At 44.0% G+C, this 17,755-nt stretch overlaps 1 protein-coding gene across 1 annotated transcript; it reads left to right on the top strand.

Annotated features, from left to right (window-relative positions):
* The first annotated feature begins 2,546 nt into the window (after nt 1-2,546).
* LOC132475991 (BTB/POZ domain-containing protein 10) lies at nt 2,547-4,748 on the top strand. The gene has a single exon (XM_060077687.1). It carries the CDS (start codon nt 2,695-2,697, stop codon nt 3,976-3,978), a length of 1,284 nt encoding a protein of 427 aa, XP_059933670.1. The 5' UTR covers nt 2,547-2,694; the 3' UTR covers nt 3,979-4,748.
* The last annotated feature ends 13,007 nt before the right edge of the window (nt 4,749-17,755 follow it).

Genomic DNA, 17,755 nt, shown 5'->3' with positions numbered 1-17,755 from the left:
ATGTGTTTTTTAGACATAACCTCAAATTTATACCAAGTCAATAGGCAACCAATATTATGCCTGTAGATGCAAAGAGATACTAAAGGCATTTCCACTGAGTATAAGGATAAATTACTCTCTCTGTCATTATTTACAAGTGCCCTGGGATTGCTTGCCAATGCAATAATGGAAGAAAATGAACTAAGGATATATACCGGAAAGAACATGGCAAAGTAATCATTACTTAACATGATAGGAATATCTACATAGAAAATCTCATAGAGTCAACTAAAAACTATTAAAAGTAATAAGAGAATTCAGTAGTTTGAACTTTACTGTTTCTTCAATGATAACCGGGTAGAAAATATCATGATTTAGAAAGATTTCATTGATAGTGGTCACCAAGTATATAAGCCACCTAGCAAAAGATGATATGTAGGACATACTGAAATAAATTTGTAAAATTACTTTAAATATTGTAAAAGACTACTAGATGTGCTCTAGAATGGGATGCCCAGGATTTCTAACCAAGTCCCATTAGTCTACAAATTTAACATTAATCTATACATTTAACTTATATTTTTATGTGACAGAAATGATTTTAAATTTCATTTGTATGAATAAATAAGTGAGGACATGCAGTTCCATGGGTGGATTTTGTGCTTAAATTATAATCTACATTTTTTACAACAGGTACTTTTTATTCAGTGATACCCAAATAGCACATATTTTTTAAAAAATCATAGTAAATAGGAAGGGAGTGGACATTGTGGGTGGCCATGCTGAGTTTCTGCTGGCTTTGTGCTTTTAGCAGAGTGAGGGTTCCAGTGTGACTGGTACCACTTCTCATGTATTACTAGAGAATTTCCAGAAATTATCCATCACTTTCTTACAGGTGGATATAGGCTGTGATGCTCCTGAAATGGGCATCATTTACACAGAGGGGGTCCTCTTAGGCTTGGTCACCTGCCTCACCCCCATGATCCTGCTGCACAAAGTTACCCGAAAATTGCAGAGGAAAATATAGCCCATCTCTGTGTCTGGCCACTGGCAACCAGCCTTGGCTCTGGGGATTTTGTGGCAGGGGCCGTGGGGGAAAATGGTGGGCTTTGGCTTTGTTTTAGTCCTCATGAGTCTCTTTCTAGGGATGATGTTGGGTCCCAAGATTTAAGGAGGGATATAGGGATGCAGTGACCCAAGGTAGTGATCCAATCTTTAGGGAAGGCTGTCTGACATTCTACATAATAATGGCCTCAGCAACTCAGAGTCAGAAAAAAAAAAAAAATCACAGAATTCTAACTCTGAAGATGTTCTAAGATGTCTAGACCCATTTTGTACATGTTTCCCCTATAGCATTCTTTCAATTTTTTTTGAACACCTACAGCAGGTTAACCATGGTGCTGTGCAATTTACCACTTTTGTTTATTTACTAATTTACTGTCCTTTTTCCTCACTAGAATGTAGATGGAAACTTGTCCACTGCTGGAACTTCAGTGATGTTGACAGTGCCTGGCATTTCAGGCCCCCAGTGAATATGTACTGGGTGAATGGAGATGAAAAAAAATAGTTCCTACCCCCAGAAGTTCACAGTTCAGTAGGGAAAAAAGGGGAAATATAAATGATTACAGTGCAGGGTGATTGTTTTCTAGTGAAAGTGTGCACAAGTTGCAAAGAAATATAAGACAAATTTTTACAGGGGATTTCTGAGCCTTCACCAAGGAGGTGGTGCTTGATTTGATCCTTTTTAAAAAGTATGAATATCTGTCAGTTGAATAAAGTACAGGAGAGCATTCCCAGAAGACAAGTGTTATGGGCTGAATTGTATCTCCCCCAAACTCACATACTAAAGCCTAAATCCCCAGTACCTCAGCATGTATTGGGAGATAGGGTCCTTAAAGGTAATTAAGGTTAAATGAGGTCACCAGAGTGAGCTCAAATCCAGTGCGACTGGTGCCCTTATTAGAAGAGGAAACTCAGACACAGACAAACACACAGAGGGAAGACATGTGAGGACACAGGGAGAAGATGGCCATGTACAAGCCAAGGAGAGAGGCCTCAGAAGGAACCAACTTCATGTTACTCTGATCTTGGACTTCCAGCCTACAGACTATGAGAAAATAAATTTCTATTGTTTAAACAACCCAGTCTGTGGTACTTTGTTATGGCAGCCCTAGCAGACTAATACAAGGGCATAGCATGCGTAAAAGGTGGAGGTGAGAGCGGGCATGGCTTCTTTGGGGACTCTGGGTCTTTTGGTAGAACCATAGTACATAGTTTTAGGAAGAGGGCTGTCTGGTAAAGAAAGAAGGAAGGGTGTGGGGTGTCAGGCTCATATGCCTACATGAATGAAGCAGGCCTAGTGTACGACAGTAGGGAGGGATGGAGTCTCTGGTGATCTGGGGAGCACAGGCACTCGAGGGGTAGATGCGTGGTGATTCTGTGGCTGATTGATGCCATGTGGGAATGGGGGCCAAGTGTCACTAAAATTCCCTATTTTCAAGATAAGTCAGGTATATGAATTTTTATGTATAATCTTACGATTTTTAAAAGTTTGCAATTGGCGGCTGCCGCAGCGTCCGCCGCCTCAGACACCTCAGGAGGGATCCAGTTGTGGGGGAAGCGGAGGTGTCGCTGGCCCCAGCCTGTGCCTGGACACTCAAGGAGGACTACAGTGCTCCCTCACGTGTTGCTAAAGGAGTTGTTGAGCACACCAAAATGAGTCTACATGGTGCTAGTGGGGGACATGAGAGATCAAGAGATAGACGAAGGTCAAGTGACCGATCTCGAGATTCATCTCACGAAAGAACAGAATCTCAGCTCACTCCTTGTATTAGAAATGTTACTTCTCCAACACGACAGCACCATGTTGAACGTGAAAAAGATCACAGCTCCTCTCGTCCAAGCAGTCCTCGTCCTCAAAAAGCATCTCCAAGTGGTTCCAGTAGCAGTGCTGGGAACAGCAGCAGAAACAGTAGTCAGTCAAGTTCAGATGGTAGCTGTAAGACATCTGGGGAAATGGTGTTTGTGTATGAAAATGCAAAAGAAGGAGCTCGGAATGTAAGAACATCGGAACGAGTGACACTAATAGTGGATAACACTAGATTTGTTGTAGACCCATCCATTTTTACTGCACAGCCAAATACAATGTTGGGCAGGATGTTTGGATCTGGCAGAGAACATAACTTTACACGCCCCAATGAGAAGGGAGAGTATGAGGTGGCAGAGGGGATTGGCTCTACTGTGTTTCGAGCTATTCTGGATTACTATAAAACAGGAATAATCCGTTGTCCTGATGGCATATCTATTCCTGAACTGAGAGAAGCTTGCGACTATCTTTGTATATCTTTTGAATATAGTACTATTAAATGTAGAGATCTCAGTGCCCTAATGCATGAGTTATCAAATGATGGTGCTCGTAGACAGTTCGAATTTTACCTGGAAGAAATGATTCTGCCTCTCATGGTAGCTAGTGCCCAGAGTGGGGAACGCGAATGCCACATAGTGGTGCTTACAGACGATGATGTGGTTGATTGGGATGAAGAGTATCCGCCACAGATGGGAGAAGAATATTCACAAATTATTTATAGCACAAAATTATATAGATTTTTCAAGTACATTGAAAACAGAGATGTGGCCAAATCAGTTTTGAAGGAGAGGGGTCTTAAGAAGATTAGATTGGGAATAGAAGGTTATCCAACCTACAAAGAAAAAGTAAAGAAAAGGCCTGGGGGCCGCCCAGAAGTGATTTACAACTATGTCCAAAGACCCTTTATTCGAATGTCTTGGGAGAAGGAAGAAGGAAAGAGTCGGCATGTAGACTTTCAGTGTGTGAAGAGTAAATCTATCACCAACCTTGCAGCAGCTGCCGCAGACATTCCCCAGGACCAGCTGGTGGTCATGCACCCAACTCCTCAAGTGGATGAGCTGGATATTCTCCCTATCCATCCCCCTTCTGGCAACAATGACCTCGATCCTGACGCACAGAATCCGATGCTGTGATGGTGATGTTGCTTGAAACCATAGCATGCTACTCTTCGCAGTGACACTGCACTCTCCTCATCCTGCACTGCAAGGCCACTCTCTGCATTGTGAGATGCACAGATGTTTAGGATATTGCAGTGTAGACTTTTTTAAAGACCAAAGGTAGCTGAATGGTTTTTTAAATGAGTACAGCTCTAGCATCTTGAGGTTCCAGTTATATAAATGTATTTGTTTACCGGTAGGTTTCTGAAATTGGTTCTTTGTATGAGGGGACAGTCCTTTTTCACACATCTAGATCTTTTCAGAAGTGGCGGAAATTGGCAGCTGGGGTACTTTCAGTCTAGGTTGATATTCATCACACCCCAGATAAAATGTAGAATATTATATAGTTGCACTTTATATATGGTGGTTAAGTGGAACTGTTCAAGCCATTTTTATAGTTGTGATGCACAATATAATTTAAATAAGTGCTTCTATCAAAGTATTCCTTCAGTGAAATGTGTATAGTTTGTTGCCCATGATGAGCAAAAAATGAGTATCATTGGGCTTATTTGAATGATTAGGATGAGATTCAATGCCCATATCAGTTATCTCCAGTGCCGTTTTCATCCTTTTCAAGTGAGTCACATGCAGGGAGTGTGAACATCAGGTGGTTTATTATCCAGTCTGCCTTACCCTTAATCTGTTCACAGATATTTATTTACTAATGATTTTTTTCGAGTTATGGGATAGGAAGATGAAGTGTTTGCTCTTCATTTACTAAATGGTCGTAAACTCGTTTTTCATCAAAATAAAATTCCATTGTTTTAAAAAAAAAAAAAAGTTTGCAATTAATGTTTTAAACTCTGTGTGGGCCACAAAAAGATATATTTATATGTATGCGGATATATTTATATGTGCATATATATATGCTAGATGAAGCCTATGGGATGCCCATTTGTAATCCCTGAACAAATTAAGGACTGAATCATAAAGGTTGTATGATGAGGAATTTTAATTCTCCTATTTGGCAGGGGGAACAGTTGGTGAATCTTGAGTGAGATAAGTGACTTGAACTCACACTGGCCGTGGTGGTTTAGGGCAGAGCTAGGCAGGCTTTTTCTTAAAGGGCCAGATAGTAAATATTTTTTACTTTGTGGGCCGCAGGGTCTCTTGCAACTACCCCACTCTGACATTGTAGCATAAAAACAGTTGTAGACAACATGTAAGCAAATGGGTCTGGCTGCGTGCTAAAACACTTCATTTACAGAAACAGATAGTGGGCCAGATGCAGTCCATGAGCTTGTTTGCTGATCCCGGGTTCAGAGGGCTGGCGACCTCAACGGGGGCGGGGTGGGAGTGAGGTCTGGGGGATGGGGGTGAGGATGAGTTTGGAGAATAGTCTAGGTAAGAGATGAACTGAGGCTGTGGTGGTAATGGAATGGGGAAGATAGGAGAGATCCAAGAGCTACTGAGCAGGTAACGTTGTCAAGACTTGCTGATTGATGAGCCTGTGAGGGAGAGAAAAGAACAGATAATGCCCAGGGTTCTAGCTGGACTGAGGGGCTCAGTTTGAACCCCTTGTCGGGGAGGGAGACATTTCCCTTTACCCTGCTAGGTTCTTCTGGCTGGTCTAAGGATTAAAGAGACATGAGACAAATTAACAGGAGAAAATCAAACAAAAGTTTAATAACATGTATACATGGGAGAGACCCAGGAAAACTCACCAAAATGGCTGAAACCCTCACCTTAAATACCATCTGCTGCTAAAGACAAAAGAGGATGTTGGGATAGGGGTTTGGGCCCTCCAAGGGGAGGAAGGCAATTGCCATGGAAAAGGAAACGCAAATGTTTAGTAAACAAATGTTTGCTGGGTCTGCAGAGACAGTGGGACACAGAGAGGAATTTTAACAAACACTTTGCTAGGTTCCACACATCTAGTTCATACTGCAGTGATCTATGGTGATGTTCCCTTCCTGGAAGGGTCCTCTGTCTACATTCTTTAGGCAGTTAGAGGGAACGTCAGATTTCTTCCTGAGTCTTCTGGGCCTTGATTGTTTTCAGCCCCAAATAATCCACATGTCGAAGACATTTTGGGGTGACAAATTTTGCTCCCCTACAATTTCCAGTGTGCACGACCTCCCAAGCCAGCCCATTCCACTTCGGGGTGACCCTGATGAGGCCCTTTATCCTGTGGACCCTAACCTATTAGAAGAAACTCTTTAGATCACAGAATTGTCCTGCCCTGCTGCTCCAGCTAAAAATGGAAAACTTCATTCTGTCCAGCACTTAGGCCATGAGCAAGTTTCGTGTCTGTTGTGGCCCCTGGGCTTGGGATATGAAAATGGATCTCCAAACAGAGTAACAAGGAGCTCTGCAGGGATCAGGACAGGCTAGGACTTGGGATGCCAATTACCAAATCTCTGTAGGTCGCCACTTTCCAGAACAGTGGGAAAAATGTGATAAATTGTTTTCTGAGCAGAAGTGGCATGGCCTGGCCTGAAGTGCATCTGCCAGGCTCTGGTGCATGCCTGCCAAACCAGGAGGCCACTTTGATGTGCTCCAGGTGGCCACTGGGGCCACCTCAGGGCATCAGGAGCTGCTGGACTCTCTCTTTTCTCTGCCATAGCCCACAGATGCCCCACGGAAGCAGGAATGCTGGGGAGGGCGAGCGAAGGACCTGTTGCAGAGCTAATGAATTCTGCTCTCATGTTTCTGCAGCCGCTGCTGAGAGGTGTGTGCAAAACGGTCCCCAGGCACTTAACAGGGAGAGGAGGAAAGGATATACATACGGCCTGGTGTGCAGGGGGCTGGGCTGCCTCTGACTTTGAAGGAGGTGGCAGTACAGGACTTCGTGAGAGGAGAGTGGCCCTGGAGGAATCTATGGGGGTCAGACTGTATTTATCTTGAGACCCAGCAGGCCTGGTCCTGTAGTCAGAGATGAGCAAGACCTTGACAATCCAAGAGACTGATGAGGAAGGTCCAAAGCGGGAGGAAGGAGGCTCGTGCATTGGGCTGTGTGGCGGAAAACAGACTGGGCTCATTCACACGTTTATCATCGACTCCTGCTAGCACCCCAAAGCCAGGGATTATTAGGGATGCAATGTAATTAATTTCAAGTGTTACATGCTCTTGGCTTCATCTTGTTTCCTACCTTTGTTTTCTCTTCTCCTTAATTTCTCACTTTTGAAATATTGTATTTGTCATTGGAGGTGGATTAGATAAATCTAAATTGAGGTCTGGGGGTGTGGGTCTGCAACCACAGTTGTCTGTGCCTGGGTTGATTTTGTAGACGGAAGGGTTCTTCAACGAGGAAATTTTGGGTATCGTGGCTGCATGAGAGATCCTCCGAGGGACCCTATGATGCTGTGATCTGCTTCTCAGCCCCACTCCATAGGCTAGGTCTGGGCTCTCAGGAGAATGGAGGTTCTTTGTACAAGCTGAAGGGGGCTTTGTGAGAATTGACGTACAGGCAGTGGGGCTGTGCGTCGACCTGACAACCTGACAAAGTAAAGCGCCCTCTACTGGTGAACCACAGGTTGGTTCCAACTCAATGACCCCAGAAGGGGAATCACACCATTCAGCTCCCCAGGGATTTTAGGTCCGGCAGGCAGGTATGTCAGAGATAATCAACATTTCCTCCTCTTCCTGTGAGGAAAGCTAAGCACCAACACCACCTCCCTTTCACAGACAGCAAGTCCACCAGCCAGCTCCTGCTGAGTGAGCTCCAGTGGCGGGGCCCTGAAAGAGACACGTTCCATATGTGCTTCTAGCAGGCAGTCAGGAGCTGGCCAGAGAGATAGGAATCACAAGCCTACATCTAGAGGATTGGAACAGCTGAAGTGGTCCATCCTGGGGCAGGGGAGGAGGTGGGCTGTTGGTCCGGGACTTGTAGAGAAGGTGGAATTTAGAGGGGTGGGTGGAGGATCATTCCAGGTCGGGGCACAACATAAGCAAAGACATTTGGGGGAACAGTGAGGAAACTGGCCCAGTGGAGGTCCTGACTTCCTGTTGAGGTGGACAGGTGGTTCCTCCTCTATGCATGGCCTGTCCCATGTTACTCTGTAGCTCCTTGCAGCAAAAGAATGTAGTTTATTTCCCTGCCCCTGAACTTTGGGTTTGGCCATGTGGACTGCTTTGGCCCACAGAGTAAGGCGAGAGTTACTGCATGTCAGTTCCGGGCCCAAGCCCTAAGAGGCCTCACCCGTTTCTACGTGCTCTCTGTGTCTCTGCCATCACCATGAGAAGCATATACCTTGGTTAGTCTGCTGCCAGAGCCAGAGGAGGATGAGATACACGTGGAGCAGAGCCAGCTGCCCCAGCCAAGCCCAGATCAAATCAGCCAGCCCAGCTGAGCCTACGTCAGCTGAACCGCAGATGCAGGAGTTACATAAACTCTTATTGTTGCATGACACTGGGATTTTGCAGTTGTTACACAGCAGAAAGCAGTATTGTAGCCATAGTTAGCTGATAGAAGAGTGAAGGAATTCATTGGCACCTCCCAATTCTGAAAGGATGCACTTGCCTCTAAAGTCTGGGTGCACATGTTTGGGGCTACTGATATTAGCTTCTTTTCTCTTCTAGTAAGAACTTCCCCGGAGAGAAGAATTGATTTCCTCAAGGTCACACAAGTTAGCAGCAGAATCAGGGCTAAGAGGGAACACCTTTCACCTCGAGGTCAGAGTCCACTGCACCACCGGACCTTCCTGTTTGTATTCATGCGGAGCACGGCGTGGAGGTCAGGAAAAACTTTTCCTTGCAGGTTGGTGAGGTCTTAGGGTTTCAGCAGACACTGATGCTCAGCTATTATCCAGACTGATGTGGCCGTTTGCCGTAACATTTAGCAACCTCTCTATCAAATAAATGGCCAGAGAGGCTCCTGACACGTCCAGTATAAAAGAAAGAGGAGCCATATTCTACAGCTTTACGAGGCTGCCTGAACAAGACCCGTTAAAGGAATCATTGTGGGTTGAGGCTCTGGGGCTGAATTGGTGGTGTTTCTTTGCCCCAGATGCCTTCAGAGTTTGCTATGAGTGATTCTGTAGGATAAAAAGGGCAGGGACAGTCAACCACAGCTGGGCAAAGTGGGTCTTGGCTGGACAGGAAGGACCACACCTGTGAAATCATGGGCTAGCAAGAGAGGGCGTCTTTATAGAGAACCCCTTAAATAACTGTTCCTAGGTCTGAATTTGAGAGTGGGGAAGGGACTGTTTTGCAAATGATTTAGCCATGTATAACCAAATACCATCAGGCCCATTATCTTTACTTAAGTCATTATTTACTGTAAATTGCTGGTGCTGCTGCATTTTGCCTTATGGTAAATTTTCCTCCTGGAGTTAAAGATGCCTAATAACAATTTGAGTTTTCATATGACATTGGAATGATCCAATATGAAATGTACATAATAACTGCATGCTAGAAAGGCATAACAATTTAAAAGAGGTTGAGAGAGAGAGAGATGGAGTGTGTGTGTGTGTGTGTACGTGCACGTATGTGTTTGATGCTGATGTTGGTGGTGAGGCTGGAATTGGTGGGAGGCAGGAATGGTTTAGAAAATCTCACTCCATAGAGCTGAAAAAGGTGGAAATAATTCCCAGTCTCAATGCTACAACCTTAGAAGCCTCTTGAGTCTCAAGTGGCAGAGTGAAAAACTGGAGGAACTGAAGGACTCTTTCTTACATCATTGCTGTTCAAACTGTTGTCCTCACAGCAGCAGAAATGGTGTCACCCAGGTTCTTGTTAGGAATGCAGGGTCTCAGTTCCCACCACAGACCTGCTGGATCAAAATCTGCATTTCACAAGGTCTCCAGATGATTCGTGTGCACAATAAAGTTTGAGAAGCCCTGTCTTACAGGACGGGATGAAGTGGAGGAGGTGGAAAGGATCTGTCTGATTTCGACAGTGTATGTTACAGGGGTTTGCCCAGTTTGTCATTGTGCCATGGACTTCAGAGTTGGAAGATTTGGACTTCTGTCCTGGTGCCCTGTGTGCCTTGGGAGAGTCCCTTGGCCATGTAGAGCCCCAGCATCCCCATACATTCAATGGGGATAATAGGATTTAGCATGACAATAGCATGCAGTATTACTATGAAGATGAAGAGAGTATAAGTAAAGAATCTGGGACAAACCCAAGGTTCAATATTTGTTCTGTTGTTCTTACCCCAAGACACTGAGGATTTTCCTTTCTGAATAGGTGAGCAATTAGGAGGCAGTTCAGTGGCAAAATATAACCAAAATCTATTGAGCATTTTCTATGTGCCAGGCTCACTACTATGTTTGCCAAGGGATTTTAGCCTGGAGCCAGACTGCTTGGTGCAAAGTCTGCTAGGAGACAATGGGCTGGAAACCTCTCTATGCCTCGGTTTCCTCATCTGTGATGTGGGGATAATAAAACTGCCTATTTTTTTGTGAGCATTATGTGAGTATAGTCGTCCCTTGGTAACCCTTGGGGGGACTGGATGTTCAAATCTGCAGATGCCCAAGTGCCTCATATAAAATGGTGTAGTATTTGCATATAACCTATACATACACGCTGCTTATACTTTAAATCACCTCTAGATAACTTATGATACCTAATACAATATAAATGCTATATAAATAGTTGCCATGTACAGCAAATTCAAGTTTTGCTTTTTGGAACTTTCTGGAATTAAAATATTTTTGATCCATCAGTTGGTTGAATGTGCAAATGCAGGAGCCACAGATACAGAGGGCCAACTGTAGTACATACATGTTCAGTGCTTACTGGAGAGTCTCATATATAATGAGTACTGAACCATCATTAGCCATTATTAACACACTTATTTAACCCTCACTGCAGTCTCTGGAGGAGAGCATTATTATCCTTATTCCATAGTTGAAAAACTGCGAGGCTAAGGAAGTTGCCTAGGGCCACATGGCTGGGAAATGGTAGAGCCAAGATTTGAACCCACATCTCTCAGACTCAGAGACCATGTACCTCATCAACTCATAGTTCTGTTCTCATATTAAGAGGCCAGGAGAGTAACCCTGTAACCAGACCAGCTGCCCCAGGAGTTGCTCTTGGTTTCCTTCCTTACGGTAGTCAAGGCAAAACCAAATGGAATTGGAAAAAATCAAAGTGCCAGGAAGTGGAAAGGCAGACTCTCAAAGCACTTGTGCTGATATTTACTGCTTCCGTTTGAAATGCTTTGTTCATAACCTGTCAAGGGCAATTTGGAAACATGTGCTCATGGAGGACAGCGTTGGCTGCTTTTTGACACTGTCGTTTCTATTATACATACAGCGACAGCCGCACAGGCTCGGCCTGGACATGACTTATTTATGGGGCAGCCTGGCCCCAGCTGAGCTAGTCTTCGGTGCTTGCGGTAGATTGCACTAGAAGAAAGGGAATGTGCAATTTGGGGAGGTAATTATTTTTTCACGTATTCATTAAAAAGAAGGGATTTTCCAGTTACCACTGGAATGAAAGAAACTTTTTAAATTCAAATTTCAGATTAAAATCTAGAGAGAGCTTGTACTAGATTGGAAACCAAGAGTCTTGGCTTCCATGTAGCTCAGTGTACTTTTCAGATTCCAGTCCTGTCTCTGCATCTTACCAGCTGAGTGACCTCGAGTGAGTTGCTTCACCTCTCTGAGCCTCAGTTTCCTTATCAGTAAGATGGGCATTCTGATTGTTCTGAGAAGATTAAATGAGGTATCACAGTAGAGAGCTTAGTGTGAGACCCGGTAGGTGCCTAGTGAACGTTTGCTATTATTATAAACAGTTGCAGAACTGGCTTTGTGACCTAGGGTGAATTAGTTTTTTTAAGTGGCTTACTTTTTAAAAATGAGAAAGTGGGGTAAGATTATTTTTAGTTTCCTTCTAAATCAGCCATTTTGTGTATTTTTCTTCTCAAGTTCCTTTGTCTGTGTCCCCCATGGACAGGAGAAAGAATCCATCTGAATGGAATCCATCTCTGCATCTATCTATCTATCATCTATCTATCATCTCCCTATCTATAATATTATCTATCATCTATTGATATCAGATGCACATTCCGTAAAGACTAAGAGGAAAAAAATTTCAAAACATTTCCATTCCTTGAGACTGAGCAGAGTGTAAGCTTGCCATTTGAGTGGATATGGAGTTTGTGGGAAAGACATTCTCTTCTTAACTTATTATAATCTTTATAAGCACAGTAGAGATCTTTGTCTTGGCTTAATTGCTGGATATTTCATGGTTGTCCGACTTTTTTTCCCTGTCTTTTGTTTGTTGATAGTTTGAAAGGAGTGGGCTAAGTCTAATGAAATCCACCTTGCTATGAAACTACCTCACAAAATGTTAAAGTCTAGCTTTTTTTCCCTTAGACCCACATCTTGAAATAAAACAGTGATTAATAATATTTTTATAGGAGGCATATTGTCTGAAATATTTTAATGGAGTTCAGTGAAATTTATTCTGTAAGATCTAGTGGAGAGGTGTAATTTCCATGAGTAATAGTTATCACGAATATTATCATGCTCCCCTAGGAGGGAGAGAGGGAGGGAAGGAGAGAGGAGAGGGAGAATGAGAGAATAACTTAAACCTTAGAGTGTGTTGTTATAAATGATGGTAATTATTTCTTGCATACTCTATAATATCTGATATCTAACATATTAACATATATAATATATTATATAATAATATAATAACACACAGCCTTTCTTATTTCATCCTCACAGCCACTTTGTGAAAATGACATTTTCCCATTAGCCAGGTTGGGAAGCTGAGGCTCTAAGAGGCTCAACCCAAATGTGCCTCTGGTTAATGAAGAGCCAGGGTTCCCACCCACTTTTCTAGACTCCAAGCGCAATGTTTAAATTGTAACACAGCCTTCCTGGCACAAACCCAGTGCGATGGCTTACATCCTGTTTCTCCCACCCTCTCTCCCCATCCCCTCATGCCCTGCAATTGTTGCGAAATGGATTATTTGGTGGACAGAATATCTACATGAACTGAGAACTGCTCCAGAGGTCCTACCAGAAAGTTGGAACCCTCTTTATTCTATAACTCTATAGGGGAAAAAAATCTTTTGATTCAGAGAGCACTTCAGCTTCTTATAAGGCCTGAGCATCTTCTTTTGGCTAAGAGCATCACTGTTCTTTTAAAAATTCCAAGGAACCTTTCTGCTTATTTCGAGTTCCCTGGTTGCTCATATTCTGAATAAGCAGCTGTTTGCTGAATTTACACCACGCTCAGAGTAAATACTCTTGTATTGCAGAGGAAACCTCTTTGCTTTCTGTGTTTCCCTTGTGCTTTTCCAGTTTCTTGCTGTGTTGGCACATGTATTAGTCTAAGCAGCGCCACTTATTAATTAACTGATTATCTAATTCGGCCGACTGTATGAAGCAGGAGGATTTATGACTAAATGCTCTGAGATAATGTCCTGTGACCTGCCCAGTTTTCGGATGGAAAATCAGAGGTGCTGAGAGCAGCTCCTCAGCTTAGGGGAACCAGTGCAGTGGCTTTGATGTTTCAGTGCAGCGCCTGTGGAACTCTATCCAGGATTCCCCAGGCTGTGAATTTTGGCTGCCTGCTCACCCACCTCCTCTAGGAGCAGTAGGAAGGAGGAAAAGGGAGGAGGAGGGGAGAAACTGAGACAGAGGTAGAGATAGAGAGATACAGAGAGGAAAAGAAGAAGGAGAAGAAGAAGAAGGAGGAGGAGAAGGAGAAGAAGGAGAAGAAGAAGAAGGAGGAGGGGAAGGAGAAGAAGGAGGAGGACAAAGAGAAGGAGAAGAAGGAGAAGAAGAAGAAGGAGGAGGGGAAGGAGAAGAAGGAGGAGGACAAAGAGAAGGAGAAGAAGGAGAAGAAGGAGAAGAAGGGGAGGAGGAGGAAAGGGAGGGGGAGGGGGAGAACGAAGGGGAAAGGGTAGGGGGAGGAGAAGGGGGAGGGTGGGTGGATGTGTGCAGGACAGGGATGTATAGCGTCTCCTCCTCAGCTTCCTCCAAAGCCCTTTGTCCTTCCAGTTGGGTGTCCTGCTTTGCATTCACAGTGGGTCTGTTTACAGGACTTTCTGTGCCGAGAGAAGGTAGATTTTAAGCAGCATTTATATCCTTGTGGTGTGAGAGTGGTCCTAGGTGGATATAAGTTGTGTAAATAAATTTGCTCATCACTTTAACTGCAAGTGAAGGAATATATTTCCTGGACCAAATTGCCTCTATCTCCCATTCCCCCTCCCTTTTTTGAGGGTAAGGCTTACATTTGTTTGCTTGTCTGCTTATTTGGTAAGTCTGTCAGTCTGTTACTCTGGGGTAAAGGAACTAGAGAGGGTGTAAGAGGCTTTGAATTCTGCTTCTTAAAAGGAAATGAACGTTAAGCCTACAGAGCATTTGGGGAAAAAAAAGGAAGAAGGGCATTTGTATCCGCAGCCAAGGAGGGGCTGTGCCTGCATTACCAAGAAACAGAGGAGCTCTCAGGCTCTATTCACGGCCAAACAAGGAAGAAGAGAGACTGCACAGGTAGATTTCCCAGAGGTCCCTGACTCTGAATTCTAGTGACAAGTGTCGAGCCTCCTGTAGTCTCTCTGGACATCATCATTTGTTCAGCCAACCCCACGGGAAACGAGAAGGTGGTAACTTATATTAGAGCAGCGTCTCCTGGAGAGCAGGATGCTCTTGTTTGGTTTCTGCGTGAACTTCAAAAACTTTCAGAGTTTTATGTTTATTTTAATGACTATTAGGAGACAAAGTATAGCTGGCACGTTGAACTTTTGTTCTCAGCAATAATATACATTTTCCTTTTAAAATAAACTAAATTAAAATGTAGGTCTATTTGAAGAGAAATATTAAGCAAATAAAAGGGCAGCCGATATACCAGTACAGCAGAAAATTGTGAAGGCCGTACGTCCTCCTTTCTGTGTTTAGGGAATCGGCTGCTGACTGTCTTGGAGACATGCCTGGCCCCTGCTTCTGCTATAGAAGCTAAAAAACCAGTTCTTTGCTTTCCATGATCCCTGAAGGATAAAGTGTGAGCCCTAAACCTAAGTTCAGCCAATAACAAGCTCCTTCCTAGGACCTTGAATCTAGAGCTACTGCCACAAAGACATGGGCCACGGGGGATGTAGAGACACTCTCACTGGACTTTTCCCAGGGTGAGATGTTAGCTGTAATTTTGGTCATCTACTTTTCCTTGATTCTTTCCCATTTTCAAAGTCTAATGTTCTGTTTCCTCTTTGTCTATATGAGCAGCTGGGTACTTCTGATAATCCCTCTCCTATTTAACTTAGAGTCCAGTTCTGTTGTTGATAACTTGGAACCTAATACCAGGAGGTGGTCTATGTAGAGTTTACAGCACAGATTCTGGAATCAGGCTATGTGAGTTCAAATCCAGGATCTGCCACTGACTAGTTATGGGCTCTTAGGCAGATGCCTTTTTAACCTTCTGCTTACCCCATCTATAAGATGGGGATTATAACAGTGTCCATGTCAGAGAAGTGACATCAGTGACGTAAATGAGATAAACATCTAAAATCGAGTCTGTCATAGAGCAGGCTACCTATTCCAATGACCAGATTTGGAATCGTAGAGGGGCAAGAGAGATTAATTTCAGATGCTCTGTGCCCACTTTTGTTTATTGGTTATTGTCTGTTTCCTTTCAGTAGGACTTTATGTGGGAAGAGATCTTTGTCTGGCCCATTGGTCTACCCCAAATGCCTAGAAAGTGCCTGGCAAAGAGCAGCTGCTCCATAAATTCATGTGAAAGGATGAGTGAATGAGACAGGACTAGTCTTATTTTTAAACCTCTCTCTTTAACTCTGCTTTTGGATTTTTTGGGTGGGAGAAGCTAATGTCTGGATGAAAAAGGGAATTCAGGCTAATTAGCTTTAATTAAAACAGACACTCCCTGGGGATGGGGACAGCTCTTCTTCTCCTTCCTTCCACCCCTCGCCTTCTCTCTCCAGATTCACCTTCTTTGCAGTCAGTCCATCTTCCCTTTCTCCCTCTGTATTCCAGTCACCCAGCAGGACTTGGTGCTTACTCTGGAGGTCTGTCATAAGGGTCTGGAGCTAGCTGGATAAAAGGACAAACCAACATGAAAATCTCATATTTAGGGAAGAGTCTTTTACCTAAACCTGCCAAAGCTGCCTAGTCTATTCTCTGGAATAGAATTTGTGCAAATGAGGCTATTGTCAGAATGATTAGAAACGTGAATTCTGGCATCAGACAAACCTGGTTTTTAATCTTTCTACTACACCCTAGTGTGGTGACTGTTGGGAATTCATTTCACCTCTTTAATGCCTTAGCGTTCTCATATGCAAAATAGGGGTAGTGGTGGTACCCACCCTTCTAGGGAAGTGATGAGCATTAAATGCAGTGATGCAGCTCTGTGTAGTCCTGGTACTGTGGATTGATTGAGGCGCTCAGAGGGAAGTGTTGTTATTAATGTCTTCCTTCTCTCTCACCCCTTGCCAAGGACTAGGGGCAAGTGTTTATATTTCCCCAAGATGCATCTTGGGGAGTTTCATTTTCTATTTTTTTTGGAACAATTTTAGAGAGTCAAGGATTTTGATGCCTTTTCTCTTTCCACTCCAAGCAAGCACTTCGTTAGTTTTATTTGTGTTGGCTCTTCTGTGATTTCCCCTCCCCCATTTTTGACTTAAGGGAGTTTTCTTATCCAGTTAAAGCATTTCTGACCTCAGGCTTTGGTGGCAGCAAAATGACATGCTTATCTATATTATTCAATAGGAATCCTCAGGGCCTCCCTGGTGGCGCAAGTGGTTGAGAGTCCGCCTGCCGATGCAGGGGATACGGGTTCGTGCCCCGGTCTGGGAGGATCCCATATGCCGCGGAGCGGCTGGGCCCGTGAGCCATGGCCGCTGGGCCTGCGCATCCGGAGCCTGTGCTCCGCAACGGGAGAGGCCACAACAGTGAGAGGCCCACATACCGCAAAAAGAAAAAAAAAAAAAAAATAGGAATCCTCAACTTCAGGGGGAAATCTGATGATTCCATTATTCAGACCTAGGAGTGAGAGTAGGCAATGAACAAAAGCCTTTAGGAATCCCAGAAAACAGGCTTAAACTTTCTGGTCAAGGGTAGACACAATATCCTACAAGCTCCTGCTGATTTGGGGCTCTGGCTGTGCTCCTGGCTTCATTTCACTCCATTCTCTTTACTTTCCTCTCTCTACTTTTTCCAGCCCCTCTTATGCTTTTTTTTTCCATTTGCTGAATGACATTATATTTCTCCTACTACAGGGCATTTGCATATTCTCTTCCCTTTGCCTTGAGTGATTTACCCTTCTTTTCTCTCCTCATTAGTTGACTTATCTGCATCCTTCAGATATCATCCTCCAATCATGTTCTCCCAAGCATCATTTTGGTATTGTGAGAAGGGCATAAATTAGCACCAAACAAATTAAGAAAAGGGCAAAGATTAATTCTGATAAAGATCAAAATATCACCTTTGTTAAACTGGAAAAGCTAATGTTGGAAAATATGGCTTATTACTGTGGTTGAGTGAGACTCTTAATACTAAACCCAGAATTAACTAAGCTCACAGGCAGCACTGGACCACACAGGATCCCCAGTGGTAAGCCTGCCTCTGTAAAACTTAAGGCATAACATCAAAAGCACAGGCAACACAGAAAACAGATAAGTTGGACTACATCAAAATCAAAAACTTTTGTGCATCAGAGGATGCTAGCGGGCTTCCCTGGTGGCACAGTGGTAGAGAGTCCGCCTGTGGTGCAGGGGACATGGGTTCGTGCCCCGGTCCGGGAAGATCCCACATGCCGCGGAGTGGCTAGGCCCGTGAGCCATGGCCGCTGAGCCTGCGTGTCCAGAGCCTGTGCTCCGCAATGGGAGAGGCCACAACAGTGA

The sequence above is a fragment of the Mesoplodon densirostris genome, chromosome 16 (assembly GCF_025265405.1).
Source record: "Mesoplodon densirostris isolate mMesDen1 chromosome 16, mMesDen1 primary haplotype, whole genome shotgun sequence".
NCBI lineage: Eukaryota > Metazoa > Chordata > Mammalia > Artiodactyla > Ziphiidae > Mesoplodon > Mesoplodon densirostris.
This window is presented reverse-complemented; position numbering and strand designations above follow the sequence as displayed.